This window comes from Microcaecilia unicolor, chromosome 2, assembly GCF_901765095.1.
Source record: "Microcaecilia unicolor chromosome 2, aMicUni1.1, whole genome shotgun sequence".
In the NCBI taxonomy this organism is placed as follows: Eukaryota; Metazoa; Chordata; class Amphibia; order Gymnophiona; family Siphonopidae; genus Microcaecilia; species Microcaecilia unicolor.
In genome coordinates this window covers 644973446-644997953 of record NC_044032.1, presented here as the reverse complement: position 1 = coordinate 644997953, position 24508 = coordinate 644973446, and the positions used below count along the sequence as shown (strand labels likewise).

The following is a 24508-nucleotide window of genomic DNA, read 5'->3' as shown; positions in this document are numbered from 1 at the left end:
AGACAGTCGCTGCTCAAAGAGCTCACAATCTAAATAGGACAGGCAGACAGACAGAACAACTAAGAGGTAAGGGAATTAAAGAGGTGGGGATAAACGGGTACAGGGCAAGTGAGTAGTGGTTAGGAGTCAAAAGCAATGTTAAAGAGGTGGGCTTTTAGTCTGGATTTGAAAACGGCCAAAGACGGGGCTAGACGTACAGGCTCGGGAAGTCTATTCCAGGCGTGAGGTACAGCAAGATAAAAGGAACGGAGTCTAGAATTAGCAGTAGAGGAGAAGGGGACAGACAAGAGAGATTTATCCACAGAACGGAGTACTCGAGGGGGGGCATAGGGAGAGGCAAGAGTAGAGAGGTACTGGGGAACGGTAGACTGAATGCACTTATAGGTCAGTAAGGGAAGGTTGAATTGAATGCGGAAATGGATAGGGAGCCAGTGAAGTGACTTGAGGAAAGGGCTAATGTGAGCATAGGGATTCTGGCGGAAAATGAGTCACGCAGCAGAGTTTTGGACTGATTGAAGAGGGGAGAGATGGCTAAGTGGGAGGCCGGTGAGAAGCAGGTTGCAATAATCTAGGCGAGAGATGATAAGAGTGTGGATAAGGGTTCTGGTAGAGTGCTCAGAGAGGAAGGGACGGATTTTGCTGATGTTATAGAGAAAGAAACGACAGGTTTTGGCAATCTGCTGAATGTGAGCAGAGAAGGAGAGAGAGGAGGTAGGTTCCTAATGTGAAGTGGAAGCTCGTTTTGGGCCGACATAGCAAAAAACGGTGGAGCGTGAAGAAGTGAGAAGGAGTTCCCAAGGTGACGGCAGCTGGAGAAGGTTGTGGTCAGCACAATGGAGGAAACGGCGGGGAGTGTAGGGGATAAGGAGTTTATGAAGGTAGGCAGGGGCAGAAGGCGGGAATGATTTGTAAACTAGTGTGAATGAAGTAGAAACTGAGAGCCAATGTTCAAGCTTAAGCAGGTGGGTAGCATGGTCAAAACGGCATGCATTGTAGAGCATCTGAACTGATGTGGACTGAATGCTATAAAAATGTGCTTGGCTCTGTTTTTAGTCAGAGAGAATTACAATGCCATACTCTGCTATGTCTTCTATATTTCTTTTGGTAGCCAGCTTCCTAAATAAAGAGAATCTCTGCTTCAGAACAACTAAATCCTTATTATTTTGCACCTTATTTACACTTGTTCAGTACTATGTCAGTGTCTTTCAGTCAAAGAGGAGACTGGGTGTCATTCAGAATGTAGGAAGAACATGGAGCTGGTGTCTTAAAAGAGATGATCGGAGAATGATAGTAGGTACCATAGGAGCCAACTTTTCAAAATGATTGGGGGTGCTGAATTTTTTTTTTTTTTACAGATGGTGCATTCTTCCTCCCCCTCATCCCCCTCCCTCTCCCCCCTTGACCCCCTCCCCCTCGACCCCCTCCCCCTCCCTCTCCCCTCTCCCCCTCCCCTGTCCCCCCTCCCCCCTCCCTCCCTCTGAGTTCCAGGGTCCTCCCTCCCTCTGAGTTCCAGGGTCCCCTCCCCTCCCTCCCTCCCAGTTCCAGGGTTGTCATCCCTCCCTTCCTCCCTCCCTCCCTTCGAGTTCCAGGCCCCCTCCCTCCAAATTTTAAAAGTCATCTATCTTACCTCGTTGGGGTTAGGGCGGCAGCAGTGGTAAAAAGCATGCAGGCTCGGCTTGGTGCTTAGTTCAGTTTTCCCTTCTCTCTCTCTCAGCTCTGGCCCCACCCTTGCAGAAACAGGAAATTAGGGCGGGACCAGAGCTGAGAGAGAGAGAAGGGAAAACTGAACTAAGCACTGAGCCGAGCCTGCATGCTTTTTACCGCTGCTGCCGCCCTAACCCCAAGGAGGTAAAATAGATGACTTTTAAAATTTGGAGGGAGGGGGCCTGGAACTCGAAGGGAGGGAGAGAGGGAACAAACTTCTGGTGGGTGAAATATTGAGGGTGCTCAAGCACCCACAGCACCCATAGAGTCGGCGCCTGTGGTAGGTACTGGCTACCTAGAGGCTGGTGGAAGATACTGCGCATGCAGGGAACACAGGGACATGCCTTTGTAAAAGATCCCTAGAGTGACTAATGACATAACTTCTGCTTTTCAATTTTTTCTTCTGTATTATTTATGTTTTGGAATTTGGACTATTTAGGTTTTTTTTACCTCTTACTATTTTAGATTTCTGTAGAGTTATTGTGGGGGGGGTGGGGAGTTCAAGAATAAAGGTGATTTAAGAAAATATACTTTAGACTACACTCTTGAGGAGAATATTTTGGCAGGCAATGAAGGCCTTGGAGCCATTCCTCCCCCAACCACCAGGACCCAGCATATTACTTCACTGTAACTAATTCCCATGGAGGAGTTACAACCCCCCTCCGTCCCCCAGACACACACAGGACACAGGTTACACTGACACATCATATTCTTTGCTTTATCCTCCATTCCTTTTCACAATTCCTAAGAATTACTTGACGGAAGTTACCCCCGCCTCTTCCTCCAGGAACTCCTCTGCCTTATGATGACAGCCATAAGGCTTTAAGGGGCAAGAACAATCCCCAGTTCCCACTGAAGTCAAAAACTCAAAATAGTGCAGGCTGATCCCAATCTCCCCTTTGCCTCTTAGACGAGAGGTGATGGAAAGCCTGGGGTCAGCGTTGGTGCCAGTGGGACAGGAAGAACTGGAGATCATTCCTGCACTTTACGGAAGGGTGGAGATAGCTGCCAAGCACAGAGATTTATTTTTAAGATTAAGGGAGGGTTTGGGGCAAGGTTGCCAGATTGAAAAAGTTTTCCCCTCCCAAAACCAGCCCAAAACCGCACAAAGTCAAACCCCATCCCTGACGTCATTAACCCCGCCTCTGACGTCATTAACCCCGCTTCCGACCCTGCCTCTGTCATTAACCCCACCTCTGACCTTGCCTCTGATGTCATTAACCCTGCCTCCGACATCATTAACCCCGCCTCCACGGGGCTTTTATTGGACCAAACTGGACCAATATAAGCCCCGCCGGAAAAGCACCCAAACCCGCAACGCGGCCACAAAAAAGCCGCCCAATTTCCCGCAGCCGTCAAAAATTGCCCGCAACCAGTCGTGGAAACCCGCCCAATTGGGCGAGAAAACCTCCCATCTGGCAACACTGGTTTGGGGAAGGGGGTAGTGCTGACATTTGAAAAAGAGGCCAAGATGGGGGGGAGGGACTTGATGGGTCATTGCTCGCTCTCACAGCGCCCTCTGCCGTTTTTCTAGGGTAGAATTCTGGGGGCAACAGCAGTTTTGCAAAGTCAGTTCACAAAGGTGTGATTCGTGCAACAAAAAAAAAATCCTAAATGTTGGCATTTGAATGTATTTGAACAGTTTGCTCATTTACCCCACACAAAGCATACTTTTGTAAAGTGACTTCTCACTTTGGTGAGAACCAGCCTGTACAGAAAGATACATTCAGTGTTTTCCCACCTAAGAGGATTAGTGAAGTTCTTGGAATATTTCTAAGAATATGGCAAAAAAAAAATGTCATTTTAAAGCTGCAGTTGTACTCACCGGGAAAATATTGATCTTATTTTTCCAGCCAACAGAAATGACATAGCTGTCAAGAGAGAAAGAGACACAGATCACCAGCAGGTTACCAAGAGAATATTAGCTGAGTACTGACAAATTATCAAGTGAGTAGCAGCTGAAAGGAGTGGAGGAGTAACCCAATGGTTAGTGGAGGGGGGGGGGGCTGGGACCTGGAAGGTATGGGTTCAAATCCCATGGCAGCTTCTTCCTTCAGGAGAAGACAATGGCTAACCTCTCTCATCTCATGCCAAAAAACCCCCCAAACAAATAAAAAACCACAAGGAGGGGAGGGGGGGGGGGGGTTCCTTATTCCATATTTGTCAGGACTCACTGTAGGTCACATCTATCTGGAGTAGAGGAGTAGCCTAGTGGTTAGTGCAGTGGACTTTGATTCTGGGGAACTGGGTTCAATTCCCACTGTAGCTCCTGTGCCAGGTTCAAATAAGTACCTGTATATACTAAGTAAACCACTTTGAATGTAGTTGCAAAAACCACAGAAAGGCAGTATATCAAGCCCCATTCCCCTTCCCTTACCCACAAGCACAGAATCTTGCTACTCTTTGGTATTCAGGAAACTCATTAATCTTTGAGATTCTACATACAATGTTGATAGTGGAGGAATAGCCTTGTGGTTAGCGCAGCAGACTTTGATCCTGGGGGAAATGGGCTTGATTCCCACTACAGCTCCTTGTGACTGTCCAGCGTCTTCTCCTGATTTCTCTTTTCACATGGCCTCCTCTCCATTGTCTTTCCCCAATCTCTCCTTCTACCCACCTCCTCTCCAGCTTCTTTCTCCGATGTCTCCTTCCACCCACCTCCTCTCTAGTGTCTTCCCCCATTCTCTCTTTTCACCTGCCTCCTCTCTAGCATCTTCCACCAATCTCTCCTTCCACTCACCTCCTCTCCAGTATCTTTCCCTGATCTTTCCTTTACACCCACCTCCTCTCCAGCGTCTTCCTCGATCTCTCCTTCCACCCACCTCCTCTCCAGCGTCTTCCTCAATCTCTCCTTCCACCCTCCTCCTCTCTAGTGCCTTCCACCAATGTCTCCTTCCACCTGCCTCCTCTCCAGCATCTTCCACCAATCTCTCCTTCCACTCACCTCCTCTCCAGTGTCTTTCCCTGATCTTTCCTTTACACCCACCTCCTCTCCAGCGTCTTCCTCGATCTCTCCTTCCACCCACCTCCTCTCCAGCGTCTTCCTCAATCTCTCCTTCCACCCTCCTCCTCTCTAGTGCCTTCCACCAATGTCTCCTTCCACCTGCCTCCTCTCCAGCATCTTCCCCATTCTCTCCTTTCACCTGCCTCCTCTCTAGCATCTTCCACCGATCTCTCCTTCCACTCACCTCCTCTCCAGTGTCTTTCCCTGATCTTTCCTTCCACCCACCTCCTCTCCAGCGTCTTCCTCGATCTCTCCTTCCACCCACCTCCTCTCCAATGTCTTTCCCCAATCTCTCCCTCTACCCAACTGCTCTCCAGCTTCTTCCCCTGATCTGTCCTTTTACCCGCCTCCTCTCCAGCGTCTTTCCCCGATCTCTCCTTCCACCTGCCTCCTCTCCAGCATCTTCCCCCAATTTCTCCTTTCACCCGCCTCCTCTCCAGGATATTTTCCTGATGTCTCCTTCCACCTGCATTCTCTCCACCCGCCTCCTCTCCAGCGTCTTTTCCCGATGTCTCCTTCCACCCACCTCCTGACCAGTGTCTTCCCCCGATCTCTCCTTCCACTCGCCTCCTCTCCGGCATCTTCCCCCAATCTCTCCTTTCACCCGCCTCTTCTTCAGCATCTTTCCCTGATCTCTTCTTTCACCTGCCTCCTCTCTAGTGTCTTCCCCTGATCTCTCCTTCCACCTGCCTCTTCTCCAGTGTCCTTCACCGATGTCTCCGTTCACATGCCCTCCTCTCCACAGTCTGTGATAGAAATCAAAAATTGTAGCACGAGGCCTGTGCGCTCCAATACACGCTCAACTTATTTTGGTCCCGCCCCCTCTGATGCAACTTCTGAAGTCAGAGGGGGTGGTATCAGCAGACCACTCAGGAGGTGCATGAGTCCTGAGGCCCATGTTGTCATTTTCTTTATGCCACTGCTATCCCATTTGAAGGGTGGGATGGGGGAAGGAATGAGTGTTAGTTGCTTGTGTCCCAGATACCAGAGTGGGGAGAGGAACATGGTGGCAGCTGTGAAGGGGCAATCCAGTGAGGCAAGCTTTCAGTGCCCCTACAATTGGGCACACTAAGCCCATATCTTGCTGGTCCTGGTTTCCCTATTCTTTTCTCTCCAGTGTCCAACATATCCCCTCTCCCAACCCGACACGGTCTGCCATTTTTCTTCTCCCTCCCCTTCCCCAACTGTTCTTGCATCTCCCATTCTCTCTCTCTTGCTCTCTTCCTTCCCCATCCAACACTGTCCCTTTTTGCCTCCTCCCCCACTGCAGTCCACCTTCTCCTCTCAAACCTGCCCTTTGTCTCCCTATTCCCTTTTCCCCAGTGTCCAGCATATCCCCCTCCCAACCCAAAACTGTCTGCCATCTTTCTTTTCCCTCCCTTGCCCCACATGTACCAGCATCTCCCTTTCTCTATCTCTCTCTTTCCTCCTTCCTCATCCAGCTTTGTCCATTCTTGCTCCTCCCCCAGATCCGCTTCATTCCCTCAAGCCTGTTCTTGTCCCATGACTCCTTCCTAGTGCAGCCGCTGTGAGAAAGAACTAGAAACTGGGGGGTGCAGAGCCTCGTGCTGTAGCACTTTCAGCCGGGTTATGCCAGAACCACCCCCACAGCAGAGGAAGTGCATCAAGTAGGACAGTCCAGCAGAGCCCAGCGAACAGTGCCATAGCACATGTTTCTGAACCAGCTGCTTTTAGCTCCCGCTCACCGTAGCTGCACTGGGAAGTAGCCGCAGGACTAGGACAGGCTAGAGAGGAGGGAGCGAATGCATGGAGGGGGGGGGACAAGAAGGGGCAAAGCAGAACGGAGGAGGAGAGAGATACATACTAGAACGCGTCAGGCAGGGGAGGGAGAGTGAAGCACTTGATCAAACAGCGTTGGGGGGGGGGCAATGCCCCCCTTGCCCTCCCCAAACCACACCCATGCGCCTAAAGTTCATCAACATATACAGAATTTCTCCATGTAAGTGCCTGGGTTATAGAACTGCCCTAATCACACGCCTGTGATTCAGCTCTGTGCACACTAACGGTGCTACAGATATTCTATGATAAAGTTCCCACGTGAATTGCAACTCAATACAAAGTTCTACTTCATCCTCCTTAATGACAGCATTTTGTGGAAAGTCGGAATTATAATTCCTTCTTTACTAGATTTTGCTTCATTCGCATATAGAAGGGATCACCCTCAGTTAACAGGAGCATTCTTACTGGTTATTATAAATTTCGGCATAGGTGCAGGCGCTAACTTCATCTTCTGAGCTGCCTGGAGAAAAAAAGATACAGGTTAGTATCGGTCTTCAACCCTTTTGTAGTTGTGACAACAAAATATCAAACAGGAGAGAATAGAGATGCTTCTGTATTTTCCCCCTCCCTGCAACCCCTCTCTCCAGTACCTGGTTTAAGAGTCTGCACGTGATGGATGAGAGGAGAATAATTCCATCTCTTCACGCTTCCGTCCCTGCCCCCAGTCACTAGCCTACAGAGGGAGACAGAGAGACAACATCAGAAGGCAGAGAAAGTCTGTCATCACATCCACAGGACCTCTCTGCCTAAACATTACAGAGTCTTTCATCTCGAGGACACCAGTCCAAACTCCAGGTAAGGTGGCCTATGTGAAATGAGATGGGGTCTCAGTTCAGCTCTAAGGGCTATTGCAGAAGCATTCACTTCACATCTATCAGATTCCTATGAATATGTAAATTCTCCTACACATCTCAGCACTGACTTGTGTTGATGACATGATGAGGGGGAAACACAGGGTGAGAAACACATCAACAGAAAACTGTGACACCCAGTGGCGTAGCCACAGGTGGGCTTGAGTGGGCCAGGGCCCACCCATTTATGGCTCAGGCCCACCCAACAGTAGCACATGTTTAGTGGTAACTGGTGGAAATCCCAAGCTCCGCCACCTGAAGATTTCCCCCTAATGGTAACGAAAATGCTACTCTCCACAACACTGGCACCTATGCATGCTCAGTTTTCAGTGCATTCCTGCTGCCAAGGTGGAAAGAAGCATTTTCCCACCAGCTGAGATTTTTTTTTGGGGGGGGGAGGGGGAGAACACTTGGTGCCCACCCAAAATCTGTTGTCTGGCTATGCCCCTGGTGACACCATCACACATAAATTCTCTTTCCTCCTAGTAACATAGTAAATGACAATAGATAAAGACCAAATAGTCGATGCAGTCTGCCTAGTATAGGTTCTATAAATTTAGGTAGATGTACAAACAAAATCTTTTTTGCAACCCAACCCTTCCTCTCCCCCCCCCCCCCCCCCAAGTCTTTACCTACCCTACGTCTCCACACTTTTCCCACACTGTACTCTACATATATCACCCAGTCAAAGAATTCAATGAGAATCATTTGGCAAGATTTACACGAGGTGCACTTAAGAGCTTACAATCTAAAGACAACCATAAATGGCAAACATGAGAACTTACGACAATGTAATTCATCAGAGAAGTGATCAAGATTTCACAGTAAACTCAAAGGGAACAATTTTATATAACAGGATGCCTATGTTAGAAGGTTAAACAGACACATATTTTAATTGTGTTTTTAATAAGGCTACACAGATGTCTATCCCCTGATATTCAGCCAGTGGTTCGCCCTGGGTGCAGGCAGCAATGGGGTGCATGAAGCAGTCATGCAGCTGTCAACTCCGTCGGTCCACTGCCTCCTCTGACGTTACTTCCTGTTCCTGGGAAGGGGACTAACAGCTGACAGCTGCACAACTGCTCCATGCACCCCCTTACTAGGAGGAAGGGTAGTGGGGGTGATGCGCTTCGAGGGGGAGAGGGTGGGGCTGATGTGCCTCGGGGAGGGGTAGGGTGTGATGCACCTTGGGGGGGAAGGGAGGAGTTAGAGGTGTGAAGCACCTCGGAGAGGAGGGCACGCAGTGACCCGCCCTGGGTGGCAAGCAAACTAGGTACACCACTGATAAATTTCTCCTCATTTTAGGTGTCATATTGGGGCATGCATAGCACCAGTTCTATACTGTCTTAAGGGCATATCTAAGCCATTAAAGAATATTCACGTAACGCTGCACTGGAGTGCCACAGGTTAGGCATGCATATTTAAAACAATTTACAGTATTTCACGCAAGAGCGCCTCTTTAAGGCGGGAGGCATAGCCTCTTCCATATGCACGAAATGCCAGGTAGCGACTAATTCGTTTATACATGTGCTATGGGGATGTGTAAAGGTTCAAAACTTTTGGGAGGAGATAAGTTGTTATTTGGAGACTCTGAAGACCAATTAGGAGGTCACCCGCCGGATTCTTGTTAGACAAATATGAGGAGTTTGGGTCCCAAGACAAATATTTCAAATTATTCATTAGGAAGGCAGGGATGCTAGGGAAACGAATTGTCCTAGGGGTGTGGATCAATGACCAAGCCCCATCATATTGGCAACGGAGAAACAGATTACATGATTTGATGCTGTTAGAACAACAGTATGCCCGACTAAAATTCAAACGGAAGAAATTGTTCTTGCTAATTTGGGATAAATATATTCAGTCCCTGTCTCACAGAGCCCGCAGTTTAGTGCTTAATATGTTCTCCTGAAGGGGTACGACAAGTATAGGAGGAGTAAGAAGAGGTTATAGATGGGGGGGGGGCCTAAACATATGAGGATGGGTATAATCTCATAGTACGGTCTGTGCCAGAGCCGATGGTGGGAGGCGGGACTGGTGGTTTGGAGGCGGGGCTAGTGCTGGGCAGACTTGTGCGGTCTGTGCTGGAGCCGGTGGAGGGGGGGGGGGGGGATGGTGGTTGGGAGGCGGGGATGGTGCTGGGCAGACTTATACGGTCTGTGCCCGGAAAAGGACAGGTACAAATCAAGGTAGGTATACACAAAAAGTAGCACATGTGAGTTTATCTTGTTGGGCAGATTGGATGGACCATGCAGGTCTTTTTCTGCCGTCATCTACTATGTTACTATGTTACTTGACACATAAGGAACACACAGAGTGGGGAAAGGGGGGGGAGGGCTAAGAGAAGGGAAGAAGGAAAGGAGTGGAAGAGGGGAGGGGGGATAGGTTTACTAGTAGGGTTGGGTGAAACTTCTAACCTATAGGAGGGGAGGAGGGGGGAGGGGAGAGCTACACTTCATATGCAGTGGATGTGGACTTGCACTGTTGGAATTGTTTTTATGGTTTGGTTTTTGTCTAATACGGAGCGGATAAGCATTGGATTGGGGCAAAATTCCTGACTGTTGTTAATATCAATGGGAATAAGATGTGAGATTATCAAACCTCATCCTGGAGGAGCCAGCAATGTCCGCCCTTAAAGGGAATAGAGGGGAGAGGAGGTTGTTATGTGTACTTCGAGTTCGAGATAAGGGGGAGTGAGAATATAGTAATTTGGGTAACATTTGAAAAGGGTGGTATTGTTTAGTGGGGGGGGAGGGGGGATAAGAGGAACAGGGGAGAAAAACTTTTAAAAAGTTATTAAGATGTTACGATGAATGGATCTATGTGGTATAATGTGTGACATAGTTGTAATGTGCTGAAGTTGTAATAAAAACAGCTTAAACATAAAACAATTTACAGGCTGCCATTAAGTGCACCATACAATGCCTGCAGCTAATAGAAGTCTGTAAGTTACACCCATGAAACGCCCACTCTCCACTCACAGGTACGCCCCACTGACAGTTGCATGCTAAAGGGAGAAATTCTATGTATATGTCACCGAAAAAAATCGGCATGGAAAAAAAACCGTGCTTAGCGCTATTCTAGAAACCTGGCCTAAAGTTAGGCACTGTTTATAGAATACACGTAGCGCCATCCCTCTAATTAAAATGTAGGCGCAGCCATTTAAAGCCAATTAAAACCTGGTGCAAACTCCCTTACTTAATTTAGGTGCAGATTGGACGTATTCTATAATATTGCACGTAATTTTTTTAGGAATGCCCAAGACCTGCCCATTGCCCTTCCCATGCCCACTACTTTACAGAATACGCTTACCAAGATGTGCACGTAAATTCAAATTAGTGCCGATAATTTATTTATTTTATTTATTTATTTACGGTTCATTTCTACCCCACATTTTCCCACAAATGCAGACACAATGTGGCTTCCATGAATTACAAAAGTTAAGAGATACAGCACATGAATTTAGTGCCGATAAATTATTTATTTATTTGTATCCCACATTTTCCTACCTATTTGCAGGCTCAATGTGGCTTACATAGTACCGTTAACGACGATAGCCGATTCCAGTATGAACAAATACATGGTGTGAATGATACAAAGTGATATTGTGGTGGGATGAAGTACATGTATGGTAGGTTGGATTGGGGGGTCTTAGAGAGGGAGAGGGGAGGAAGAGTCAGGTAATGTTCATTAAGGTCTTTGGTTTCGTTATGACGTAGGTGTCCAGGTATTTTATGTTGCTCGTTATTGGCCAATTATCAGCACCGACTTCCTAATCAATCAAGTTGAGCATGCAACTTTAATCGCCATGTACAGAATCCCCCCTTTAGTGATTTAAGTGCACTGTTTAAAGAATAGTGCCAAGCACCAATTATTGACACCAATCCTGCATGTAACTGCTACTATTCTATCAACTGGGAACACTATTAGCACTGAAATTTAGCTGCCAGCTTATATTCCTATGGGTGTCTTAGTATTTAGCAATGGCGTAGCCAGTATGGGGTCACGGGGGCCTGGGCCCCTGTGGATTTGCCCCTGGACCCCCCTGCTGATGACCCTCTTGACCCCCCTCCCACCACCAACCCGCCGTCGCCTACCTTTGCTGGCAGGGGACCCCAACCCCCACCAGCCGAGCCAAGGTCCTCATCTTCCCAATCCTGCGCAAGGCTTCGTTCTAGTCTGACGTCCTGCACGTTATATATGCAGGACGTCAGACTCACAGAAACAGAACGAAGCCTTGCAGATCAGCCAGCGAGGTCCTCTTCTTCCGGCGCAAGGCTTTGTTCTGTTTCTGTGAGTCTGACGTCCTGCACGTCAGAGACTAGAACGAAGCCTTGCATGGGATTGGGAAGAAGAGGACCTCGGCTCGGCTGGACGGGGGTTGGGGTCCCCCGCCAGCAAAAGGTAGGTGATGACGGGTTGGTGACGGCGGGTTGGTGGCGGGAGGGGGATGGTCGAGAGGGTCATCGGCGGGGGGGGTCAAAGTTGGTGGCGGTGGGATTCGGCAATGGCAGGGGGGGGTCAAAGGTGGCGGGGGGGTTCAGCAATGGCGGGGGGGTCGGCGGCATCGGGGGGGCTAAAATGTGCCCCCTCACCTTGGGCTCTGGACCCCGCTCCCTCCAAAGTCTGGCTACGCCCCTGGTATTTAGCACATGCTAACGATTAATGTGCGCTAAATCTGTTAGCGTGCCTTAGTAACAAGACCCCTAAGTGTATTACTGCTACCAGTTGACTTTATATCGTCCTCTGTGCTTCACTTTCTAAACAAGATTAAATCTGCTAAAACTTCAAGGCCTAATGTAGATTATTGGGTGAAGCCTTTATTTCTGAAGCCTCCCTTTTAATCATCTTCCATGCCAATTTTTATTAACTTGTTTATTTAAATCTTATAAAACATCAAAGCATATTTGGGCCCTATTGTCGGAAGATAATTTGTCTCGAGCCATTCTGTAGGAGGGCCATTTTGTCGAGACGATTTTGTGACTAGGTCATTTTCTCAGGGGTTTTTTTGTCTACTACTACTACTACTACTACTACTATTTAGCATTTCTATAGCGCTACAAGGCATACGCAGCGCTGCACAAACATAGAAGAAAGACAGTCCCTGCTCAAAGAGCTTACAATCTAATAGACAAAAAATAAATAAAGTAAGCAAATCAAATCAATTAATGTGAACGGGAAGGAAGAGAGGAGGGTAGGTGGAGGCGAGTGGTTACAAGTGGTTACGAGTCAAAAGCAATGTTAAAGAGGTGGGCTTTCAGTCTAGATTTAAAGGTGGCCAAGGTTGGGGCAAGACGTAGGGGCTCAGGAAGTTTATTCCAGGCATAGGGTGCAGCGAGACAGAAGGCGCAAAGTCAGGAGTTGGCAGTAGTGGAGAAGGGAACAGATAAGAAGGATTTATCCATGGAGCGGAGTGCACGGGAAGGGGTGTAGGGAACGACGAGTGTGGAGAGATACTGGGGAGCAGCAGAGTGAATACATTTATAGGTTAGTAGAAGAAGTTTGAACAGGATGCGAAAACGGATAGGGAGCCAGTGAAGGGTCTTGAGGAGAGGGGTAGTTTTTTTTGTCTGGGCTGTTTTGACTCAGTCCCATTTCTACGTTTTTATTTTTAACCAGTTTGAGGTATATTTTCAATAAGTCACCTAAATGAGAAAGCAGCAACATTTTTGTCATGCGAGCGCTGGATGCTGAACTAGCAGCAGGGGATTGTGAAGCCTCATGCCAGCTCTGATGGGGGCAAAGTGAGGAAGTTTTGAGGGTCTACAGCAGCCGTTCCCAACCTAGTCCTCAGGCTACACCTAGTCCCATAGGGTTTTCAGGATATCCACAATGACTATGCATCCACTGCCTCAATTGCATGCAGATCTAGCCCATGAATATTCATTGTGGATATCCTGAAAATCTGATGGGACTAGGTATGCCTAGTCTAAGGGGTTTGGGTGGAAGTCTGAGGACTGGCAGAGAGTGAAGGGTGGATTACGAGAGACTGGCATCTCCACATGAATATTTTAAATTTGGGCAGGATGGAGGGAGAGATTGCAAGGCGTGACTTGCATCCTAACGCCCCATACTGTGAATTAAGGCAGAAGACGACGTACTCAACTAGCATAGGACGACTTCCCTATGAGGAAAGGCTAAAGCGGCTAGGGCTCTTCAGCTTGGAGAAAAGGCGGCTGAGGGGAGATATGATAGAGGTCTATAAAATAATGAGTGGAGTTGAATGGGTAGATGTGAAGCGTCTGTTCACGCTTTCCGAAAATACTAGGACTAGGGGGCATGCGATGAAGCTACAATGTAGTAAATTTAAAACGAATCGGAGAAAATTTTTCTTCACTCAACGTGTAATTAAACTCTGGAATTCGTTGCCAGAGAATGTGGTAAAGGCGGTTAGCTTAGCGGAGTTTTAAAAAGGTTTGGACGGCTTCCTAAAGGAAAAGTCCATAGACCGTTATTAAATGGACTTGGGGAAAATCCACTATTTCTGGGAGAAGCAGTATAAAATGTTTTGTACATTTTTGGGATCTTGCCGGGTATCTGTAACCTGGATTGGCCACTGTTGGAAACAGGATGCTGGGCTCAATGGTCCTTTGGTCTTTCCCAGTATGGCAATACTTATGTACTTATGTAACTTATAGCTGGCTAGATTGGCTAAGTTAGGTTCTGAGCTCTTTCTATAAAATTGATCTCATAGTAGTACAAAGTCACGCAACATATTCTGAAGCAATACCAGCTTTCAGCCTCAAGTGTGTCTGCCTCAGAGTCCCAAGTACTGACCCCTAGCCCACCTCTGGGCTAGCGGTCAGTACTAATAGAGGAAACCACAATCTTCAGACAATGTATTTCTTCTGACTCAGGTCACTGTGGATCTCAAGTTACCAGCTGCAGAGGACAGGTGTGCTCAGTGCAACGGACTTACCTGCTTAATCTCTTTAAAGTCACGCTCTCATTACCCTCACACCTCAGTGTTCTGTGTAACAAAACCAAAAGATCCCAAACGGCCACCTGCCAGGCAATGACACCCGGTGCTTTACTCTCCGGAGGGGCTCAGGTACCTAGCATAACACTTTCTCCCTTCAGCATCACTCAGCAGAGGACCCTGCTCTTGGGGAAGAGGCTCTCAGGGGACAGAAGCCCTTCTTCTGCTAACCCTGCCTAAGCTAGTAGGACATAATGGCAGACAGTGATGCTCCCCAAGCATGAAAGGGCCAAACAGACAGATGGGCAGAAATTTAACAAGCTAATTAGCTCAGGGCTACTCCCCCGCAGATGATCCCTCTGACAGTGACTTCATTAGCTCTTGCTAATGTCATCTCTGCACCATTCCTCAGGGTGTCTTGAAAGCAGTGTTTCCCTGCTGTCCGTAGCAACTGGAAAAAGTGAGTCTGACCTAACCTTCAAAAACAAAATTTTCACATTGTCCTAAGAATGCAGAAGCTGTATCTTTCAGTGTCCAGCGTGCTGACCACAAGCAGTGACTGAGCAGTGCAGGAGCTGATCATTACTCCTACTACTACTTATCATTTCTATAGCGCTACTAGACGTACGCAGCGCTGTACACTTGAACATGAAGAGACAGTCCCTGCTCGACAGAGCTTACAATCTAATTAGGACAAACAGGAAAAACAAGAGATAAGGGAATATTAAAGTGAGGGTGATAAAATAAGGGTTAGGAGTTAAAAGCAGCATCAAAAAGGTGGGCTTTTAGCTTAGATTTGAAGACGGCCAGAGATGGAGCTTGACGTATCAGCTCAGGAAGTCTATTCCAGGCATATGGTGCAGCAAGATAAAAGGAACAGAGTCTGGAGTTAGCGGTGGAGGAGAAGGGTGCAGATAAGAGAGATTTACCCAGTGAACGGAGTTCCCGGGGAGGAATGTAGGGAGAGATGAGGGTGGAGAGGTACTGAGGAGCTGCAGAGTGAATGCACTTATAGGTCAATAAGAGGAGTTTGAACTGTATGCGGAAATGGATAGGAAGCCAGTGAAGTGACTTGAGGAGAGGGCTAATATGAGCATAACGACCCTGGCGGAATGTTAGTCGTGCAGCAAAATTTTGAACAGATTGAAGAGGAGAGAGATGGCTAAGTGGGAGACCTGTGAGAAGCAATAGTCTAAGCGAGAGGTGATAAGATTGTGGATGAGGGTTCTGGTAGTGTGCTCAGAAAGGAAAGGGTGAATTTTGCTGATATTATAGAGAAAGAAACGACAGGTTTTAGCAGTCTGTTGAATATGTGCAGAGAAGGAGAGGGAGGAGTTGAAGATGACCCCAAGGTTACGAGCTGATGAGACAGGAAGGATGAGAGTGTTATCCACAGAAATAGAAAATGGGGGAGGAGGAGAGGTTGGTTTAGGGGGAAAGATAAGAAGCTCAGTCTTGGTCGTGTTTAGTTTCAGATGGCGCTGAGACATCCAGGCAGCAATGTCAGACAGGCAGGCTGACACTTTGGCCTGGATTTCGGCTGAGATTTCTGGTATGGAGAGGTAGATCTGGGAGTCATCATTTTCAGCAAAAATGTAAAAAAGCATTAATATGCATCTACACTACAGGCTATTTTTCAGAGCGCCTTTGTAAAAGGACCCCTAATTTTGTGCAGGGTTGGGATTTTTTTTGGTTGAACATTAGTTAATACGCAACCGAGGATACTGTAGGCCACAACGGATGCATGGCAGGAGCAATTCTCTCCTTTATGTTGGAGACTCGGCTATCCATGAGATATGGCAACACATGTGGTGGACATGTCCACACTTTCAGGGGTCATTTTACCAAGCTGAGGGAAATAGGCCTTGTGGTAGCGGTGGGGGAAGTTTTTGCCTTGCGCCAGGGCCATTTTTACTGCAGCGGGTAAAAAGCCCCTAAAAAACACACAGCCAAGCAGTAAGATTATTCTTACCGCGTGGCCATGTGGGGGGGGGGGGGGGGGAGCACTTACCAGGGCTCCTGCAGCGCGTGGTGCTGCCTGTTTACCATCGGGTTAGCGCCATGCTATAAATTACTACATTATTTTCTATCACGCTGTAAATGGCAAGCGCTTGAGATAGAACTACTTCTAGTGACCGCGTTGGGCCGGTGGTAGCATCGGGTTGCCAGATGGCAACCCTTTTGTAAAAGGGCCTTTCAGTCTTTTAAGTGTACCTTATTCTATAAATTAGCCAGCACATTTGGAGACAGATTTAGTAAATGGAGTCGAAATGTAGGTACCGTGAAAAATGTGTGCTCTGCGCTATTCTGTAAAGGTTGTTCTGAGCTAAGCAGGGGGATAGCCAGACTTCGGCGGGAGGGGGGTCCACAGCCTGAGGTGAGGGGGCACATTTTAGCCCCCCAGCGCCGCCGACCCCCTCCCCGCCATTTTTGACCCTCCCCCCACCATTTTTGCCCGCTGCCACCACCACCTTTGACCCCCCCCCCCCGGCGCCAACCCTTTCGACCCCTCCTTCCCGCCACCATCAACCCTCCCCTGCCGTCGGGTACCTTTGCTGGCAGGAATCCCCAACCCCCGGCAGCCAAAGTCCTCTTCTCCGGCGTGGCCACGTTGCTGATCTGCAAGGGCAGGCTTCTGTTTCTGTGAGTCTGACGTCCTGCACGTATGTGCAGGACGTCAGACTCACTGAAACAGAAGCCTGCCCTTGCAGATCAGCAAAACAGCCCCGCCGGAGAAGAGGACCTCGGCTGGCGGGGGTTGGGGACCCCCACCAGCAAAGGTACCCGACGGCGGCGGAGGGTTGGCAGCGGGGGGGGGCAGGGCCAAATCTACAGGGGCCCATGCCCCCAAGACCCCACGTAGCTACGCCCCTGGAGCTAAGCACGCTTTATAGAATAGCGAGTAGCACATATTCCGGCACCAAACTTTGGGCATGAGAACTCACACCAACTGAAACCTGGTATAAATTCTGCTGTGCAACATGGCCCTCAGCCCCCAAATTCTGTAACATTGCGAGTAACTCTTTGGAATGCCCCTGACCCAGCCATGTGCATCCCGTAGCCACGCCCCCTTATGGATTACACACGAGAAGATCTGGGCGCAGAGCTTCATAGAATCACACACAACTAGATTCAAGCACATATCCAAATTTGAGCCAATTGACATCAATAATTCATTGTCAACAGCCAATTACTGATTCTTAATGGCTCACAAACTCATTTACTTGCTCGCAGATCTCAGGATTGTCAGAATTTTGGCACCGTTTACAGAATCTGGGGGTCGGTGCCTAAACTTAGGACCCCCTTTATCAGAGGCGTAGCCAGACTCAGTATTTTGGATGGGCCCAGAGGTAAACTGGATGGGCCCTTCCACACGCATGTGCCCCTCCCCCCTCCCCCCCCAACCACACACCACAAATATCTTTCCCGACGTATTTTTTAAGAACATAAGAATTTTCTTTTCACCTACCCCACATCTTCTCCCTCTCCTCTGCGGCGTCTCGGCATCTGAGCTCCTGTCTCTGAACTCCGTCCCTCCCCAGTGTCTGTACAGGTGTCCTCGGCACCTGCGATTCATTCTCGCTACTTGCGCCAGCCCCACAGGCTTCCATCTGCCATGCCTTACCCTCGCTGACATCATTGCTTGTTTCCTGTCTGGCGGAACGCAGCAGATGGAAACTGCTTAAATGGGACATGCAGGTCATGAACCATAAAATAACTTTACAACAGTAACTGAGAATTATGAGCAAAGCTAGGCCTCTGTGAACAGGCTATGAACAGGTTAAGAGTCACTGAGAAGCTAAATAATAAGAATTACACAGAATGTGAATCTCATGTCAGCTTGCCCTTCTGTTGGACAGACAGGCAGATATGGAGTCATAACAGAGATATGTGTGGCAGGAGAATGAGGTAATGTAAGGGAAATTTGCTACTGACCATGAAAGCAGATAATGAAGAGAAGATGGGAAGATGGTTTTTGCAAAGTAGGATAACCTTACTGACCTTACTTATGATAAGCAAATATGTTATGAAGAACTTCTCTTTCTTACCTACAAATGCACTCAGTCTGCAGCCCCTCATTACCTCTCTACCCTCATTTCCCCTTATGTTCCCGCCCGTAACCTCCGCTCACAGGACAAATCCCTCCTCTCAGTACCCTTCTCCACCACCGCCAACTCCAGGCTCCGCTCATTCTGCCTCGCCTCACCCTATGCTTGGAATAAACTTCCTGAGCCCTTACGCCAAGCCCCCTCCCTACCCATCTTCAAATCCTTGCTCAAAGCTCACCTCTTCAATGTTGCTTTCGGCACCTAACCTTTATACCTTTCAGGAAATCTAGACTGCCCCAATTTGACTGACTGTACATTTGTCCTTTAGATTGTAAGCTCCTTTGAGCAGGGACTGTCCTTCTATGTTAAATTGTACAGCGCTGCGTAACCCTAGTAGCGCTTTAGAAATGTCAAGTAGTAGTAACTTTGCTTCTGTAAGATAGAATTTGCTGGAATATGTTAGAATTTACTAGAAAATGCCGACTTTGTACTTCCAATACTAGCCTATGAGAGAAAAGGGTATAAAAGGAGAATCATGGACAAAGGCAATCAGAGACCTAATGTCAGAGGTCACGTTTGTGTCCCGGTTGCTGTCTCATACGAGAATTAATTAATTATATTACGTATTCTAATTGTAGTCCTGATTGGTAAGTTTAATAAACAATTACTGATTATTCTCATATTACTAAAGCCTTCTGTGTCTTTCTGTCTCTCCACCTGGTGGCGTTAGGACCATAATCCCTGAAGTCCTGGATATTCCAGGTTACAGGTAACTAGTATCTTTATTTATACCTGGGAGAGGGCAGAAAGATAAACAAAGCCTTCGTGGCCTGGGCAAGCAGCAAGAATGAATCAATGCAGGCGCCAAGGACACCTGTACCAACACCAGGGAGGGAAGGGGTTCAGAGACTAGAGTGCAGATGCCGGAACGCTGCGGAGGAGAAGGGAGGAGAGAGCAGTGTGGTGCTGCAGCTGGGTGGGCCTCTGCCCACCCAGGCCCACCCGTAGCTACGCCACTGCCCTTTATAGAACTGCCCATCAAATGCCAGCTTTTCCCAGGCCCCATTCGTGGACTGCCCTGGCATTACCCGGACAGTGTTGTGGCAGCCTATCCCGATAATGCCACTGAAAAGCCATGGGCGGACCCAGTGAGAAGGACTTAACCAGGAAGCAGTCCCTGCTGGGGTAAGTCCCATTGAATATTGATCCCACAGTTATTTTAAAGAAATTGTAAAAGCTGATTAACAATCCAGATCCTGCACTTCTCTTTATACCTCTGCCCGCTGCTGTCGAGGGCCATGCAGGTCACTGCAGCATCTCCATGGGCATCTTGGAGTTCAGCCAGTAGGTGCCCTGTCCTGAAGTCCCACGCTTTAATAACCTAAAGGAAAGTCATCAGTACTTAGAGCTCAGACAACAGAAGTTTTAGTTATTCCTTAGTCATCACTAGCCTAGGCTACTGCAACAGCCTCCTCCAAGGAGCAAAAGTATCCGAGTTGGAGATACTGCTGAAGCAATTAAGGTTCATATATCTTGGGGTAGGGAGTTCATCACTGGGCTATGATGAAATCTAGTGGTGGGTTTAGGGTCCATGACTACAGAGAATCAGAAAGAGCCTTGTAGCTTGATTACATGGCCCTCGGCTGAGGAGTATCACTGCAGTCAGGGCCGTGCCGATGCGGTAAGCGAGGTAAGCGCCGCAGGGGGGCGCCCACCTCTGGAGGGCGCCGCCGCGGTGCTTACCCTCGCCCCGCCGAGGACTTTAAATCTTTTGGCACCAGAGAGGGGGGTGCCGCCGCTCCCGCTGCTCTTCATGATCCTGGCACCCCCCCCTCCCGCACCAGCCCTTTAAATTTATTTGCCGAGCGAGCGCAGCACCTCGTGTGCAAGTAAAAGAAGCGGATCCGATCATCTCATTGGGCCTTCCCTCACTGTCCTGCCCTCCTCTGACGCAACTTCCTATTTCCTCTAGGGCGGGACAGTGAAGGAAGGCCCAATGAGATGATCGGATTCGCTTCTTTTACTTGCACACGAGGTGCTGCGCTCGCTATCGCGTCGGCAATTTCTTTTTAAAGACGGGTGGCAGGGAGAAGACGAGGCAGGGTGAGGGTGGGAGACAGATGGGGTGACCGTGAAGGTGGGGGAGGACTCGGATAGCAGAAGGGACTGGGTGGGAGACAGATGGGGTGAGGGGGACTCGGATGGGCAGAAGGTACTGGGTGGGAGACAGATGGGGTGAGGGGGACTCGGATGGGCAGAAGGGACTGGGTGGGAGACAGATGGGGTGAGGGTGGGGGGCACTTGGATAGCAGAAGGGACTGGGTGGGAGACAGATGGGAGAAGGGGCATGGAGCTGGAACTGGGGTCTGAAAAGTGAGCAGGAGGGAGAATGGGGTCATGCCTGGGGCAGGGGTGGATGGGAGAATCAATGGATCTGGAACTAGGGGCAGCCGCAGGTGGGAACTGGGAGCCAAAAAGAGGGGGCAGTGAGAGAGGGGGGATAGATCCTGGATGGAATGGGGAGTGAGAGGGAGGGCAGACCCTGAATGGATGGGAGGGCAGAGAGGCATGGATGGGAGGGCAGGGCCCAGGGAGAGGACAAATTGCTGGAAGGGGAGGGGAGAGAGGATTGCTGGCTATGGATGGAGGAGGGAAGGGCAGAGAGGGACAAGGATGGACATGGGGGCCCAGGGAGAGGACAAATTGCTGGAAATGGAGGGGAGGGGAGAGAGGAGGATTGCTGGCTATGGATGGAGGAGGGAAGGGCAGAGAGGGACAAGAATGGACATGGATGGGAGGGCAGGACCCAGGGAGAGAGGAGAAATGGCTGGAAATGGATATAGAGCAAGAAATGAAGAAGAAAGGAGAAAAGTAAAGAAATAAATGGAAAGGAAGCCCTGGAAATGGAGTTAAGAGGACAGATAGCAGCAGAATCAGATACTGGACCAGCATGATTGAAAAAAGTAAGTCACCAGACAACAAAGGTAGAAAAAAGTTATTTTATTTTCATTTTAGTGTTTGGAATATGTCCACTTTGAGAATTTACATCTGCTATCTTATTTTGCAATGTATAGCAATTTGTTTCTAAGAATATTGCTGACAATTCCTTTCAGTGTGGCAAGTGGTGAGCGATCATTTTCATGGGGGGGGGGGTGATCATTTTCACGGGGGGGGGGGGCGCCAACTGATAGTCTGCAGGGGGGCGCCAGAGACCCTAGGCACGGCCCTGACTGCAGTCACTGGACTAAGTATACTGTGAGCTGTGCAGAGCAGTGGCGTAGCTACATGGGGCCATGGGGGCCTGGGCCCCCATAGATATGGCCCTGGACCCCCCTGCCGACAACCCTCTCGACCCCTCCTCCCACCGTCAACCCGCCGTCGTCGTCGCCACCTACCTTTGCTGGCGGGGGACCCCAACCCCCGCCAGCCGAGGTCCTCTTCTTCCTTCGTTCTGTTTCTGAGTCTGACGTCCTGCACAACGGAGCCAGGACGTCAGACTCAGAAACAGAACCAAGGAAGAAGAGGACCTCAGCTGGCGGGGGTTGCGGTCCCCCGTCAGCAAAGGTAAGTGGCAACGGCAAGAGGGGGGTCGAGAGGGTCGTCAGCAAGGGGGGTCGGCAATCGCGGGGTGGGTTGGCAATGGCAGGGGGGTCAGCGGTGCCGGAGGGACCCAAATGTGCCCCCTCACCTCGGGCTCTGGACCCCCCTCCTGCCGAAGTCTGGCTACACCCCTGGTGCAGAGATACAACATAAGGGAAAAGTCTCTGAACAGTTGTGAATGAAAACTTGTGTGTCTATATTTAGATGCCTAGAGGGTGCCTGTTTGAAGCCTATTGAAGTTGGTGCCTACTGTCCTTTATCGAATACCAGTGTAAGCAGAGATTTATATGTGTATGTGGTTAGCCATGATCACTTATGCCAGCCAGATTCAGGAGATCTGTGTGTTTAACTTATATTCTACACATTATCCAGCCGATATTCAGCTAGTGAGGGTCCGGCACTGAATATCGGGAGCTAAATTTGGTGGGGATGGCCACCAGATCCTAAGCGGGTCCTGGCCGATATTCAGCTAGGGCCCGCATAAGACAGTTATGAAGGCCCCAGCTGAATATCAGCCGGGACCCACATAACTTGTAAGAACCCCCTATCCCCCTTCCATCCTCCCAAAATTCCCCTCCTTCCTACACCCCCCCCCCCCCCCCATCCACCAGATTGAAAGTCCTCCTCCTACCCCAAACAAGTTCCTTAACCCCCTGGTGGTCCTAGTGGGGGCATTGGGGGCAGGAATAAAGCCATCTCGCTACTGCCCCTTGTGGTCTGCAACTGATTGCTGCAACCTGTCAAAGCTAAGCATGTACAGTACAGTCTCGATTATCTGATGTAAACGGGACCGACCCATTGTCAGATAAGTGAAAAGTCGGATAATTGTATTTATTTATTTATTGCATTTGTATCCCACATTTTCCCACCTATTTGCAGGCTCAATGTGGCTTACATAGTTTTGTTATGACATTGTCATTACAGGGTATCAGTGTAGAATTGTTGCCAGAATATTAGTGGGTCTATTTTGCCTCTCGTAGTATAGGTTTGTTCTTGTTTTTGTTGTGTCTTTTTTGCTCTCTAGTGGAGGGAAAGGTTTGCTCTGTAGTGATCGGACCATGGCATAGCTGTCCATTTTATATCTATTAGTGTGAGATTTGGTTCTGATGAGAATTTGTGGGTGATGATATCTAGTGTATGTCCTTTGTTATGGGTGGGTTGTATTTTTGGCCAGTGGAGCTCCCATAGTTGGAGGAAGTCCTTGCATTCTCGTACATTACTTGAGTTAGTATCTTCAAGGTGAAGGTTGATGTCTCCTGCTATAAGAAGGTTCTGGGTGGAAACACAAGTATTCGATATGAAGTTCAGAAAGTGCGATTGTGAGTCTTGCCAGTTGCCCAGGGGTCTGTAAAATAATATTAAGTTTAGGTGATCTCGTAGGTTGGAGTGGTTGATTCTGACTGAGGCTATTTCGAGTTGGGGAAGAATAGATTCTGCTGTTGTTGTGATTGAGAACTGAGATTTATAGATCATTGCTATGCCTCCTCCTCTTTTTCCTTCTCTTGTCCAGTGGGTAATTTTGTATCCTGGAGGACAGAGCTCTAAAATTATTGGATCTTTGGAATCATGGATCCAAGTTTCGCTAATCAGTACGAAGTCGAGGTTGTCAGTTGTAATCCAGTCCGTTAGTATTGTGGTTTTATTGACTGTCGATCTGGCATTGATGTATCCTATTTGTATTTGTTGGTAGTATTCAGTTGGGTTTGATAATACGGAAAACCATGCATAAACCCTCCAAACAATGAGTGAACAAAGGCATGCAGCTCCTGATTTTCACAAACTGCTTATTAACAACACTATAGCACACTCTGTACCATGATTGGAGCACTAAAACATAATTACTGTACATATTCTTGCTCTAAACAAAGATTTTTAATAGAAATGAACACAATGACATCTGTCGGATATGCCAAACGGTCAGATTAGTGAAGGTCGGATAATTGAGACTGTACTGTACTTTCAAAGTGAGGCAATGCAAGATTGTTATTAGTCTTTGGTGACAACGAGCCTTTTCTGTCAAACTTCCTATAATAAATTCACAGTTGATCAATTTGTATATCCAACAGAGGCTAAACTGAAAATTTGGGGAGTGGTTATTGATCAACAAGATCGGCAAGATCCCGAAAAAGTACAATACATTTTATCCTGCTTATTCCAATTTAATAATGGTCTATGGCTGAGGAGAGTGAAGTGGCCAGTGAGCACACACTATGCACGTTGCTGAGAACGTTTAATGATAAGTTCACGTTTTGATTTATTTAAACACTAGTAAAAAAAAGGCCCGTTTCTGAAGGCAAGGAAACGGGCCCTAGGCAGGCAATTTCTCCCCCCCCCCCGCGCTACGGCCCCCTCGACCCCCCCCCCATGCCGATGAAAACCGCCCCCGCCGCGGCACCGCCATTGTGGACTACCTGTGCTGACGGGGGGACCCAAACCCCCGACAGCCGAAGTGCTGTTCTGCCCTTCGCGTTGTTCATCTTCTCTGGAGGTTCCTCTGCGTGTGTCTGATGTCAGACGCACGCAGAGAAACTTGCAGAGAAGATGAACAACGCGAAGGGCACAACAGCACTTCAGCTGTCGGGGG

The 24508-nt window shown here is 48.6% G+C and overlaps 1 protein-coding gene across 1 annotated transcript in view; it reads right to left on the bottom strand.

Moving 5' to 3' along the window:
* The window catches only part of LOC115462710 (WD repeat-containing protein 49-like), a 169344-nt gene that overhangs the window by 54548 nt on the left and 90288 nt on the right, over positions 1 to 24508 (bottom strand). The window contains exons 13-16 of the mRNA XM_030192712.1: positions 19599 to 19705; positions 7099 to 7181; positions 6914 to 6968; positions 3530 to 3575 (exon numbers count right to left, since the gene is read on the bottom strand). Coding sequence (XP_030048572.1) covers positions 3530 to 3575; positions 6914 to 6968; positions 7099 to 7181; positions 19599 to 19705 — 291 coding nt within the window. The remainder of the gene's footprint in view (positions 1 to 3529; positions 3576 to 6913; positions 6969 to 7098; positions 7182 to 19598; positions 19706 to 24508) is intronic.